A 13,481-nucleotide genomic window follows, 5' to 3' on the forward strand; every position below is an offset into this window, starting at 1 on the left:
ATTTTTTCTCTGGGAAACAAGGAAGCAATAGCACCATTTTGAGTGGTAAGGGGAAACTAAAAACTCAAGATCTCAGCATCAAGTACAGCCCACTGACCCAAACTTGGCTAAGAACTAAGTGAATAAGGGTAGGATCAAATTAAGACCACTAATGCATGTGAAACAAAGGGCTGGTAGAAAGCCCTGAAATCTCTCTCCTCCAAGACCATTAAATGCTGCTCAAGCAACTGATCCTTTCAGAAATTTACTGGATTGTGTCCATTACTCACCTCTACTAGAGAAAAATCTGCTTCTTTAAAAGTCATTTGCCCAAAATGTATCTCTACTTGGGTCCGCGCCCAAAACTTCTGCCTGCTCTCAATACTTTGCACGCAGCATGCTATCTCCAACTGAGTGTCTCAAAAGCACTTTACACAGCTGGTGTCCTCATTTACACATGGTGGAAACTGAGGCTCAGAGGTGAAGTGACTTGCCAGAGTCAGTGAGCATGATAATGGTAGGAGTAGAACCCAGAGGGATGGTCCACTGAGGTAATGAACTACCAAGTTAACTCCTGATGACACAAATGACACTATAAAGATGACTCAGCACATAGGAGCTAAAAACCCAGTACAGCCAGGCACAAGCACAAAGGATCTAAAAACCCAGTACACCCAGGTCCAGGATAAGATTTTTTTTATTGTTTATGCTGTTAGCAGTTGGTGGCAGGTTTCTTGCCTTATGCATTAGATAACACTGGCCCAGGAACATCATGACTAATATGATGGAAACCAACCAGACTTCAGGTTAAAGTCCTCACAACTAATTAAATGAATAACTATTGCAGGAGCAGGATGAGGACGTGGGATGGAGAGGGGGTGTAGATATACATACTGTCCATCTCGCTGCTTTTCTTGAAGTAGTACTAAATTTGTATTTTTGCCAGTGTTGCAATGAACTGAACCCTCTTTAGGTATTTGGATGCAAGCCCGCTGGCTGTTCGAGAGAGAGATGGGTTACAGCAGACACTTTTCGTTCCTTAGTCTATAATTAGTAACAAATGGGCTTCTCTTCTAGCAGCATGAACTGTGGAAACTGAGGTAATGCTTTAATTTAAAGTTACTAACTACACTTAAGACAATGATTGCCGGTGAACTAGCCACAGAGTTTCAACACTTTGGGTCTGACTGCTCTTGAGACTTTTAACTTGAGTTAATTGACTGCCAATTAATTCAATTTAACTTTTTGTAAATGCTATTCTGGACACTCCAAACATGTTTGTTGTTTACCCTAGGGCTCAACTGAACCCTCTAGAATAGAGGTATCCTTAGTAAATGGCTGCAAGAGGAATTTGACGAAAATGCATTCCACAGTATCTATGAAATCTGGGAGATCAAATAAAAGCAGGGTGCACATAGATGGACACAGAACCCATGATGACAACGCCTATTTGAGGGAGACACTGACAGCAAAAAGCAATTGCAGCCTCCTTTCTGCGTGGCCATAGAAGGACCGTCTAAAGGAAGCTGCCACAATTCAAAAAGCAGGCAATACTGACCAAGCAACGGACCATTTCAGAGCATCCCTGTTGCCTGGGACCTCTAGGGAGCTCTCAGAAAACTAGCGCTCATTCTGCAGAATCCCTGAGGGAGGGTGGTGGCAGCAATGTGACCTGACTTCCCACCTGCACCTCTCAGGAAAGAATCTTTCTGGGACTCGGCATCCAATGGAGACATAACAGGTGCCGCCTGCACTTCTCAGCTCCAGTGGGGTGAAATCTACGTCTGTGCACAAATTTTTCGAGCCATTTGACCAGCCCCTACTATCGGCTATACTGTTAACTTTAAGTAATATTTCTTTATAATCCATGGGCCTTTAACTGTCTTGTTAACACAAAATTAAGCTTCCACCATGGAGCAGTCTCAAAGAATGTTGAATGGACAAACAGTGGTTTGTTCGGGCACCACCCCCTCCACTATTATAGACGATACTGTACATGTGTGAGAACTTGCTCACTCACAGCTCATCTCCTCTCTCCTCAACATAAACAATCAATCCTATCATGACTACTGCGAGCCTTAACAGAAAAGATCCTCTTCTCCCACCCCCTCTAAAACAGGGGTTCCCAATCACAGAAAGGCAGGACTGGAAAGGACCTCAATACAGCATCTGGTTCAGTCCCCTGAACTGAAGCACAACTAAGTATTATCTAAACCATCCCTGACAGGTGTTCGTCTAACCTGTTCTTAAAAACCTCTAGTGATGAGGATTCCACAACCCTAGGCAATTTGTTCCAGTTCTTAACTTCCCCTCACGTTTACAAAGTATTCGTAATGTCTAACCTATAATCTCCCATGCTGTAATTTAAGCCCATTAGTTCTTATCCTGTCCTCAGTGGATACAGAGAACAGTTTTTTCACCCTTCTCTTCATCCCAACCTTTTACATACTTGAAGATTTATCATGCCCCCTCAGTCTTCTCTTCTCCAAAAGAAACAAATCCAATTTTTTCAATCTTTTCTCTGAGGTCATGTTTTCTAGACTTTTAATCATTTTTGTTGCTCTCCTCTGGACTTTCTCCAGTTTGTCTAAACTTACACACCTTTCTAGGCTCAGCACAGGGAACTTGACTAGATGGCCTCTCTCAGGTCTCTTCCAATTGCCAGTCACATTCACAAGAAGTTTTAAAAGGATATTTTATACTGGGGCTGTTCCAGTGACATAATTTTAACTTTTGATGTCTGGAGCCAAACATTTCTATATGCAATAAACCTAGGCGGACTCCATTCATGCTACCACAAACAATGCTGAAGAATTAAGGAGGTGAAACAAGTATATTTTCAGACTTACCTATGTATGAGATTGGTAAGTGGCTCAATCAATTTCTTTCCCAGCCTAGGTTCTAATGGAGTAAGAGCACCAAACTATTTGAAAAGAAAAGGAGGAAGGGAAATTCTTTTAACAGCTAGCTTTCGTCAGGGTAAAACAGTACTATCGTCATTTATGTGGCACAACACAACGAAACAAAATTAAAAGGAGATGTTTTGTCTCCTTTTGGTTGTTATGTTCCCACCCATTATAACAGATGTCTGCTTCTCTTCCTTGTCATTTGGATTTACTAGTAATTATCCCTCTAAGTGATAGCTTTATTTTCACACCCAAGGTGCTGTTAATGAGCACGCCAGCCCTGGAAAACAGCTAACATAGAAGAACTGGAATACTTGCCAATTTTATAATTTTAATGAGGACCCAATTATTGGTTGAAGACGTCATCAATTTAAAAAAGAGCGGAGCAAGGGAAAGGTAGTTCTTGGGATTGCGTCTGGCCAGCTCACAAATAACATTTACTGCCGCAGACTGGACACCTGGGAAACAGAAGTGGGAGAAAAGGGGTCCAATCAACAATTCAACTGTAGCTTGATTTTCATACTCAAAATGAACAGAACAAGAGCAGCTACAGATTAGACTAGTACGGAGCTGGAATTATTGCTTATCCTCATTTGCAAAATTACTCTATGGAAGAAATTATATTCCAAGTATTTTAAATGGAACCTGCAAATGATTTTAAGAAACTGGGCTTGTGCCTTTTTTGGTTGCTTTATAATGTAAAAGGGCATGAAAGTTTTTCTTCCCCCTCTGTATATGTTTTCTACCTTTAGAAGTACCATGAATGTTAGCTCTGGTCTTCCCTGTTTCTGTTGGAGGATTTGTTCACGGGGTGTGGCGGTACACAGGATGTCCACTATTAAAGCTCACACCTTAAAGATTTGACGAAAAGCTTCCTTTCTTCTAAGTATCCATTAGGCAATTAAGTTAAAAGATAGGTTTCAGAGTAACAGCCGTGTTAGTCTGTATTCGCAAAAAGAAAAGGAGTACTTGTGGCACCTTAGAGACTAACCAATTTATTTGAGCATAAGCTTTCGTGAGCTACAGCTCACGAAAGCTTATGCTCAAATAAATTGGTTAGTCTCTAAGGTGCCACAAGTACTCCTTTTCTTTAAGTTAAAAGATGTTATACGCGACACAAAGGTAAACAGTGACTAAAAATCCCTTTTCATTTGTTCCAACTCCCACAGGCTTGGTTTTTGATCACAGACTTTGCAGTCTAGACAGAACCTGATTTCCTAATGTAAAACAAACAAGCAATGTTTTGAAGAGCCTTTCATGGTTTATCCATCACAAAACCTCAAAAAGAGCAAAATCACAGCTCCCTCCTCCCCCCTTTGCAGGTTCCCTTTTAACATGAGTGATTCTTTCTTGCTTATTTCACTGGAGGGCAGGTCTTGCCTTACCCTAATCAAATCAGTCCAGTGACTCTATTTATATTCTCCCTCTTTAAACAAAAATCAGCTGAAAGTCATAGGCTTGAGTCTCAGGTGGAACTCTCAAACTGAATATACAGCATTTCCATCCAGTGGGGAAAAATAAGCATCCTAAATAAATTCTGGGAAGACTGGCTATAGAAATGTGAACAATAATTCTTACAGTTGCTTGACATAAAGAAAGCTTCCTAGCTGTGCTAGCTATGACTAAAGCTGCGAGTTTGTCACATAGGTCACGGAATTCCATGAATTCTGCAGAGGCCAGTGTGGCTGGCTCCGGGGCTGCCCACGCAGCCCCTGGGCCAGTCGCATTGGCCACTGCTGGGGCAGTCTCAGGCCACCGCACCCCCCTCCTCTAGCAGCAGCAGGAGGAGTTTGGGTGTGGGAGGAAGCTCAAGGCTGGGGCACGGGAGGGAGTGAGGACTCTGGGCAGCGCTTACCTTGGGGGGACTCCCTGGAAGTGGCAACATGTCCCTCCCTCAGCTCCTAGCTCAGCGCGCTGCCTCCGCCCCCATTGGCCACAGCACGCCCCCCACACCACCTGCGCCTCCCCCCCACAGTAGCACTCCCAAGATTTAGTCAGGGGTATAGCACAAGTCATGGACAGGTCACCGGCCATGAATTATTTATTTATTTATTTTTTACTGCCAGTGACCTGTCCATGACTTTTACTAAAAATACCCGTGACTAAAACGTAGCTTTAGCTATGACACATTCCCCAAGAATTTAGCCACAGTATTTTACCTTTTGTCTTGTAGTATTAACATTAAAACATTACAATACAAGTGGATTACAGAGATTGTTTAGGCCCCAAATTCAGTTTTTTTAAAAAAAATATGGAAGAGATTCCTGTTATATTATGAGAAATATTTCAAATGTTCCGTTTACATCCAGATATTACAACCCAATCACTGCAGCTTTGTGCTAGGGCTGGGGTGGGCAAACTTTTTGGCCCAAGGGCCACATCAGGGAATAGAAATTGTATGGCGGGTCACGAATGCTCACAAAATTGGGGTTGGGGTGCGGGCTCTGGGGTGGGGCTGGGGATGAGAGGTTTGGGGTCTAGGAGGGTGCTCTGGGCTGTGATCAAGGGGTTTAGAAAGCAGGAGGGGGATCAGGGCTGGGGCAGGGGGTTGGGGGAGAGGCTTAGGGGGCGCAGGCTCCAAGCAGCACTTACCTCAAGCAGCTCCCGGAAGCAGTGGCATGTCCCTTCTCCGGCTCCTATGCGGAGGCGCGGCCAGGCGGGTCTGCACACTGCCCCTCCGCAGGCACTGCCCCTGGGGCTCCCATTGGAGCATGTAGGAGCCAGAGCGGGGCCATGCTGTGGCTTCTGGGAGCCACGTGATGTGGCCCCCGATCCAGCACCCCGGCCAGAGCGGGGCCAAGCCACATGGTGTGGCTTGCAGGCCGGCTTAAAACAGCTCGGGGGCTGTAGTTTGCCCATCCCTGGGCTAGGGCATGAGAAGCAAAAAACCCGAAGTTGACTACTGTATTTTCAGCAGCCAAGCTATGTGAACTACAAAATGTAAGAATGGTTTTACGTCATTAAGATTTAATCCATTAATTCAGCCTAGTAACAAGTAATGGCTTTTTAATTTTTTTTAAAAACACAAAACGTGTTTTTAATCTGATCACATCCCTTTAAGTGTTCAGGTGCCTGCCCACAGGTACAGCAATAATTTATAACATGTAACCAGTTACCTTCCTTTACCTCCCATGAATCAACCACCACTAAAAATTCATGTCTTCACTGAGGTCCCGTTCTGTAATAATAGTAGTTTATTAAAGTTCACTAACCAGGATCTGGATCTTCCAGTTTCTCTTTAAGGCGAGGGAATGCAGGACGGAGGGACTCAGGGTACTTCAAAAACACTTTGTACATGATTAACACTGCCTTCTTCCTGATATAAGGCTTTGTGTGAGACATCTGTTAGTGAAACAACCACAGTCAGACTCTTAACATGCTCACTTTCCCAAGAGGTTTCTTTCAAGATATCATTTTTAGTCAACGCCTCCACGGCAATATCTACAAAGATTGATTCTGTTGGGCAGTCTTTCCATGCAGCTGCTCTTTTAGTGCACTCAGCATTTTAAGATAAAAAGCAAAACATTGTCAGTCATGCAAGTCAAAACAAATAGTCAAAGCAGTCCCTTTGGGCTGGCCAATGATGTGTGATTTACAAAAGACCAGGGTTCAAGGATCAACCATAAGACTCCCACTCTGAATGTGCTGTAGAGCACGTACTCCCTACTGGCCTAGGATAAAGAGAGGTTGCCAGTCACCTTGTTCTTAAATTCGCTGCACTCAACCAGTCCTATTATTCAATCTAACAAGTAGCATCAAACAGCGATCTTCAAGGCAGAAACATATCCAGTCTCAAGTACAGCCAACAGGGGCAGATGTGATAAGACGCAATCAGGTTAATATAGTGACATAGGATAGAGGAAAGAAGCAGCGTCTCAAACATCAAAGAACTTGTTTAACCAAACTGCTCCTCCCTCACCATTAAATAGCACCTTCACCTATGGAGTAGCAATCTCATTGGATGTATTAATGCTTATCTCCATTACCATACCCTATCTGAAGGGGTTGAGTCACCCAAATGCAAACCTAGTGCTGCTGACCCATCTGAAGCATACAATGGTAATAACGCTTGAACGGAGTACGCATCGTGAAAGAGGACAAAGAACAGATCTTATACCAGAACCATCACCTCTAATATACTGATACTTTAAGGTCAGAAGGGACCACCATAATCATCTAGTCTGACCTGCACATTGTAGGCCACAGAACCTCACCCACCCACTCCTGTAACAGACCCCTAACCTCTGGCTGAGTTATTCAAGTCCTCAAAGCTGCTCTTCCTCTTCAAGAGCCAAGCTGAGCATGGTGAAGTGGTAGGAGTGATGAAGAGGACTATACTACCTGACCCAACATAGTAATAAAGTCAGTGCATGATTCTCACTTTAAAAGCACGTCACCTACTTGTTCTTGGTAGTTTGTGGTCCCACTTGGACAAGTTTCTAAAATGAACTCTGGGTGCACAATTAGTTTGCTAACTTTGAGATATGAACTGCGAAAGAGATTACACAAGTCAGGAGCTGTAAAGCTCCCGAGACACAAGAACTGCTAACAACCAATTATCAAGTTTTCAGGCATAGCACTTGTAAATTTTACAAGGAAGAGTATGCTTCTAATAGTCTAAATATATTCTAGACACAATAATATGGAAAAAAGGTTTGCTCACTTTTTATCAACTCACCAGAGTCATGATGTCATTTGCCAAGTCTCTGGCAAGATCTGGAGTAACAAAACAGGACAAACCAGTCAGTGCTACTCCAGTATCATACTGGTTAGGGCTACTCAGATCCTAAAAGAGTAAAGACAGGGTTAAAAACTTCCGATTTATTCAAAGAAAACTCAGGGTAAAAGAAAAACATCTCAAACATAAATGAATAAAACTGCCCTGTTTAACAGAGACAGAACAGAGCTTCCTTTCTATAGGATATTTGCTCTGACAGGTTTGGGAGGATTTACTTATCTGATTTTTTTTTATAAGACTGTCACTTCATTAGTACTCATCCTCAGAGATGGCTAGGCACTAGTTTAATACATGTAATAATCTACATAACTAAACTACAGAATATTGGGAGCACAACACACATGGTATTTCAGAAGCTGCATATGAACACGGAAATTTTTCCTAGCGTTTAGGGTCATTAAAAATCTTGACTGAAATCTTAACCCTACAGAAATCAGCGGGAGTTTTGTCATTGACTTCAGTGGGGCCCATTGTTTGATATAGTGTCCTGGTTTAACCTTCCTATACAGCTAAGCTAATATAATAAGTGTAGTCTTCTAAGCCCCCATTAACTACAGTTTATCTTTCCAGTAAAGACAGGATACCAGCTAAACTGCAGAATACATATTTTGTCGATTTTCTCTTTATTTTGTTTTTATTAAATATTGTATACTCTTTTAGATATTTCCAATTTGAGAGGACTGTTTAAGATTTGCATTATACTTGTACCTGAATTTATTCTGACAAGGATTTTAAAAACAAAGCAGTCATGAAAAGATCAGTCCTTAAAAAATATGGCAATTCGTGCATAAAAACATGAATAAAAATGCATGAAGTTTTCCATATGAACTTGCAAGCTTAATATTTAAGATTCCCATTCCAATGATTGGGAGTTCCAGACATATAGTTCAGACTTTGGGGCAGTGTGCAATTTACACTTCATTTCAGTACCCCAGAGCGGGTGAAGGAAAAAGATCAGGCTGGCAATAATATTAAATCACAGTTTGGAATGAATGAAAGTGAAAGCTCTACAGTTCATTTTGGTTTTAATGCTTTGGGCAAAGTGACGGTCCCCTCTTCTAAATACACAGTTGCTAGATCAATGGAGCATAGAAGAGCCTAAACAAAGATAGTTTTAATACAAAAACATCCATAAAAAGAATGGAAGAGACGTGTAACAAAATGTGATTTAGAGAATACCAGTATAGCGGAGTCTTCATAACAAAGAGCTGAACAGTTATAAAATAAAGGACTTATCTGTCAGACCTGAACATAGTTTAAAATATAATTAAAAGAAGAACACTGGTTCTTTAGGTTAGAGTCTGAACAGAATCCCATTCTGCTAATTTTCTCTGGAGCAAGTGAAAACCATGTTCAGCCATTTATAACAGATCTAAGCACAGATTAGTATCTGATGAAAGTTGTCCAAGTATTTAGGGTCCTCAAATTAAAAAGATATTTATTTTAAAGACTGAAACTAAATTAACATTTGTTTTAAGATTTCTTCTCTATTTGCAGTAGCTGATCAGGAAAAATGCAGATCCATTAATTGCGAAAGGAATACAAGTAACAAAATGAATGCCATGCCAAACCAAAAGATAACACATTTGAGCACATTAGTACAAGAATAAACAGCCTTAATGGAAACAGCTGCTGTTCACCTGTTTTCTGTATAATTATGTGGGAGAAGGTCAAGGGTCTGTCAGTGCTGGACGAAGCAGCCTTTCGTGGATCCAAAAAGCCAGCTCATTTGTAACTAGGTAATTACACAGTTCCTTTCAGATACTGCAGCACTCTCCCCACCCATTAACTTCTTGTGTTAGCATGTGTGATACTGGGAGCGCCAAGAAAAGTTAGGGTCTTCATGTTCACTTTGCACTCTGAACAAGCCCAGATAGTTGGGCATGCACCAAGGGGAAAACAATCTGACAATGGCTGTCAATTTTCGGATCAATCTCTGACAAATTCAGGTATCAGGCTGGAATGTGAGCCAAATGACAACTACTTTGCTCACATACCTACATTCTATATTAAACAGATTTTATACAGCTTTGAGATGCCAGGTGGGAAGACGGAATAAACACCTTACAACAGTCTGAATTCCTTCCTATTGAAGCGAATACCTTACCTTTCTAATCTGATTGGTAGTCAGCATAATTACATCAGTCCCTTCATGAAAGCACTGAGAGGCAGCTAGGTAACCAATTCTCTGCACAATTAGGAAAAACAGAAGGAAATGAGTCATTCACAAGTGTTGATTTTCCACAGAATCTTCAAAAGACTGGACTGGATAATCCTTCAGCAGAATTATATACTGAGAATGTGTCATCTAATGGTTAGAGCAGTCCTTGCACAAATTGCTTGTGTGCACTAGAACAGTCACTTTACCTCTGAACTTCCCCATCTGTAAAATGGGTCTAATTTAGCTACCTCACAAGGGTTTTAAAACCACCACCCCAACTGGCACGGTCTTCTTTGTCCATCTCATTACAGAGGTCAAGGCTTCAAGGAGCCAAGGAGACTGAACTCCACTCTCTCAACTGTTGATGGCCCCCGAGAACAACACAGGCTCATCAGGAGGGGGAACTGGGAAATGCTGCACTTCTGCTGCCAGTGTGCCAGGCGGAGTGAGGGCTTCACTCTCTTGGGTTGTCAATTCAGTACCATTCACCAGCAATGAATTTACTTTAAAGAAAGTTGCCTGGTGGCCTAGCAGCAGCAGTTATATGGCAGATTTGCCTCACTCTGGCTGGAATGATAGTGCTCTTTTGGAGAGGTGGCCTACTTTCCTGGCTCTTGAGAAATACTCTAGCAACAGCTAGAAGCCTAGAAGCTTTGTCCAGCCTTCCTTGGCTAGACTGTGGCCTTTTCCAGCCTCAGATGCTAGCTCATGGAAAAAACATTCCAAAAAAATACAATGAATAAAAGAAAATACACCAACTGATGAGCAGTCTTAAGCAACCTACACAGAAGAATAGAGACCAGGGCTATCACAAACAAGGATACACCCTGCATGTCTGGTTGAAGAAAGTAATGTTGATGTTTTATGTCCTGTCTGACTGCCAGAAGCAAAGGTAGGATGACTTCAATCTATATTGAATGATACTGCTGATAATGGACGTGTTGGCCAGAATACGCAAATATACAGGCCACTTACTTTGAATGTAAACTTCGATGCACTCATTACTTCAATAATATTGAATGCGGCCCAACTGATGTCATAGCCCAGCATCTGTAACTGTTGGAAAAGGAGCCCAAAAAGAAAAAAAAGAATCACTTCAAAATACAAGACCCAATACAACAAGGAAATTTTAAAAAGAACAGGGTACTGTTACAGGTTGAAGATGTACAGTAATACTACTATAGAATATATGTTCTGGACAGCAGAAAAGTCACATGGCTATTTAATTTTATCTTCTCCCACCCCTAGAATACAGTAACTCCTCACTTAACATCCTCCCACTTACCGTTGTTTCAAAGATACGTCGCTGCTCAATTAGGGACCATGCTCGTTTACAGTTGTGCAATGCTCCCTTATAACGTCGTTTGGCTGCCTGCTCTGTCCACTGCTTGTAAGATTTTGTGGAAGAGCAGCGACTTTACAAGGGAGCATTGCACAAGTTCCTCTTCTCTGCCTCCTCCCCGTCCCTCCGAGCGCTTCCCCCACCGCCAAACAGCTGTTTGGCAGTGCTTAGAACATTCTCAGGGGGAGGGCGGGAAGGAGTGGGGATGCAGCATGCTCTGGAGAGGAGGTGGAGTGGGGGTGGGAAGAAGCGGGCCTGGAGCATCCCCCGGCAAAGTTGGAGCCTGTTCTTCTCCGGGTAAGCTGCCACTGCTGCTGCAGGGAAGGTGCTTCCTAGCGTCCTTGCCTGCAGCGGGCTGTGGCTGTGTGGGTAAGCCAGGAGCACTTCCCAACCACAGTACAGTATATAATGCCTTTTGTCTGCCCCCCCCCAAATTTCTTTGGAACCTAACCCCCCGCATTTAAATGAAATCTCATGGGAAAACTGGATTCGTTTAACATCGTTTCACTTAAAGTTGCATTTTTTAGGAACATCATTACAACGTTAAGTGAGGAGTTACTGTAAAAAGGCTTCAAGTAAAAGTCCCTTTTAATTACGCAAGTGTCCAAAAAGAGTAATTTCGGGTATTAAACCTACTCTACATTACGTATTTAAAATTTTTCTGTTACCTGCTGCTGCATGAAAGGCCATGCAAAGAGAAGTTGACTGATTAGAGAGAAAAAAATGGCAAAACCTTCTATGTACAAAGGGCTGTCAAAACACATGAAGAAACTCTAACCTTTCAGGTTTCAGAGTAACAGCCGTGTTAGTCTGTATTTGCAAAAAGAAAAGGAGTACTTGTGGCACCTTAGAGACTAACCAGTTTATTTGAGCATGAGCTTTCGTGAGCTACAGCTCACTTCATCGGATGCACAGCATATCGTGGAAACTGCAGAAGACATTATATACACACAGAGACCATGAAACACAACTTCCTCCCACCCCACTCTCCTGCTGGTAACAGCTTATCTAAAGTGATCATCAAGTAGAGCCATTTCCAGCACACGAAAGCTCATGCTCAAATAAACTGGTTAGTCTCTAAGGTGCCACAAGTACTCCTTTTCTTTCTAACCTTTCAGATTCAAGTAGCACTAAAAATACTGTAAACACCAGTAGGTAAATATTCTCCAGAGAGGAGTGATTTTTTTTTAGTTGGTGACCCTTTTAATCACTTTCAGAAAATATGCTTAAGTCATATTACATAAGTAAAACTAAGGAAAGTAACTGAAGGCACAGTTCACAGTCAGTTGGCAGTTAGCAAGAGAGTAAAATAAAAGGTATGGTTACATATGTCTGGTTTCACCCATGTTGCTATTGGGGCATTTAATACACTGGATGAGGTACACCACATGTTGTGATAGGCATGTTGTGAGCTGTGAGCCCACAGCTGGACCAGGGTCAACTTCCCTTTTGGGGGATGCAGGAGTGTCTGACTTTTTTGGGGGGTGGGGGAATAGTTCAGTGGTTTGAGCATTGGCCTGTTAAACCCAGGGTTGTGAGTTCAATCCCTGAGGGGGCCATTGAGGGATCTGGGGCAAAAATTGGGGATTGGTCCTGCTTTGAGCAGGGGGTTGGACTAGATGGCCTCCTGAGGTCCCTTCCAACCCTGATATTCTATGATTCTATGATTATACCCTAGCAGGGTACTTACATATGTAAGTTTGCAAACTGCATTTGCTTTCACTGCAATGTTATCCTGCTTGAGCTCCTGTTTGATCTCATCGATGCACTGGGAGATGTACTTTGCCTGAGGGAAGAGAAAGTTATTATTTTCATACTCAGTTACATGAACCACTCTTCATCCTGCAGATTGCATGTACTTTAGCAGGACCTGACCTTAGTGTTTGTTTGCTCATTTCCAATTTATCACAAATTTTAATAACCCACTGTTTTGATAAGCATTCAATTCTGAAGAAACTACTTGCCAATCAAAACCATTATGCTAAATGTTACAGCCAAAAGTATGCTGAAATGTTTCTTCAAATCTACTTTCAATTTCCTGTGAATAAATCAATTCAGCCCAGAGCCACTCTTTAAAAGCTTAACAGGAAAGAAGCTTTAGGAGGTTGTGTATATAACAGCAGGAGCAGAAGTCTAGCATCAGGATTCTACTTTCATCGTTTGTAGATCATACTAGTTATCTGCCCCACTGGGCAATTGGCAATTGTTTATTACGTGACAAGAGAATTCAGGATGCCAGGCACTATAGAAAGCACAATATTAGTTTTCCTTGATTAAAAATAATTGTAGGCTACTCAGTTATATTTTCTTAATAGAACCCCCTACACATTGAGGATCCCGTTTTCAAATCCTCCA

The 13,481-nt window shown here is 42.1% G+C and overlaps 1 protein-coding gene across 3 annotated transcripts in view; it reads right to left on the reverse strand.

Annotated features, from left to right (window-relative positions):
* Positions 1-13,481, reverse strand: part of AP3D1 (adaptor related protein complex 3 subunit delta 1) — a 73,873-nt gene that overhangs the window by 30,380 nt on the left and 30,012 nt on the right. For 2 of the 3 annotated variants that reach the window (XM_037886106.2, XM_037886105.2), the window contains exons 2-8: positions 12,817-12,912; positions 10,760-10,840; positions 9,731-9,811; positions 7,564-7,671; positions 6,098-6,227; positions 3,204-3,343; positions 2,829-2,902 (exon numbers count right to left, since the gene is read on the reverse strand). In XM_037886106.2, coding sequence (XP_037742034.1) covers positions 2,829-2,902; positions 3,204-3,343; positions 6,098-6,227; positions 7,564-7,671; positions 9,731-9,811; positions 10,760-10,840; positions 12,817-12,912 — 710 coding nt within the window. Of the gene's footprint in view, positions 1-2,828; positions 2,903-3,203; positions 3,344-6,097; positions 6,228-7,563; positions 7,672-9,730; positions 9,812-10,759; positions 10,841-12,816; positions 12,913-13,481 lie in introns of those variants that run through there. The other variant, XM_037886107.2, reaches the window with a different exon arrangement.

This window comes from Chelonia mydas, chromosome 25 (genome assembly GCF_015237465.2).
Source record: "Chelonia mydas isolate rCheMyd1 chromosome 25, rCheMyd1.pri.v2, whole genome shotgun sequence".
NCBI classification, from domain to species: Eukaryota; Metazoa; Chordata; order Testudines; family Cheloniidae; genus Chelonia; species Chelonia mydas.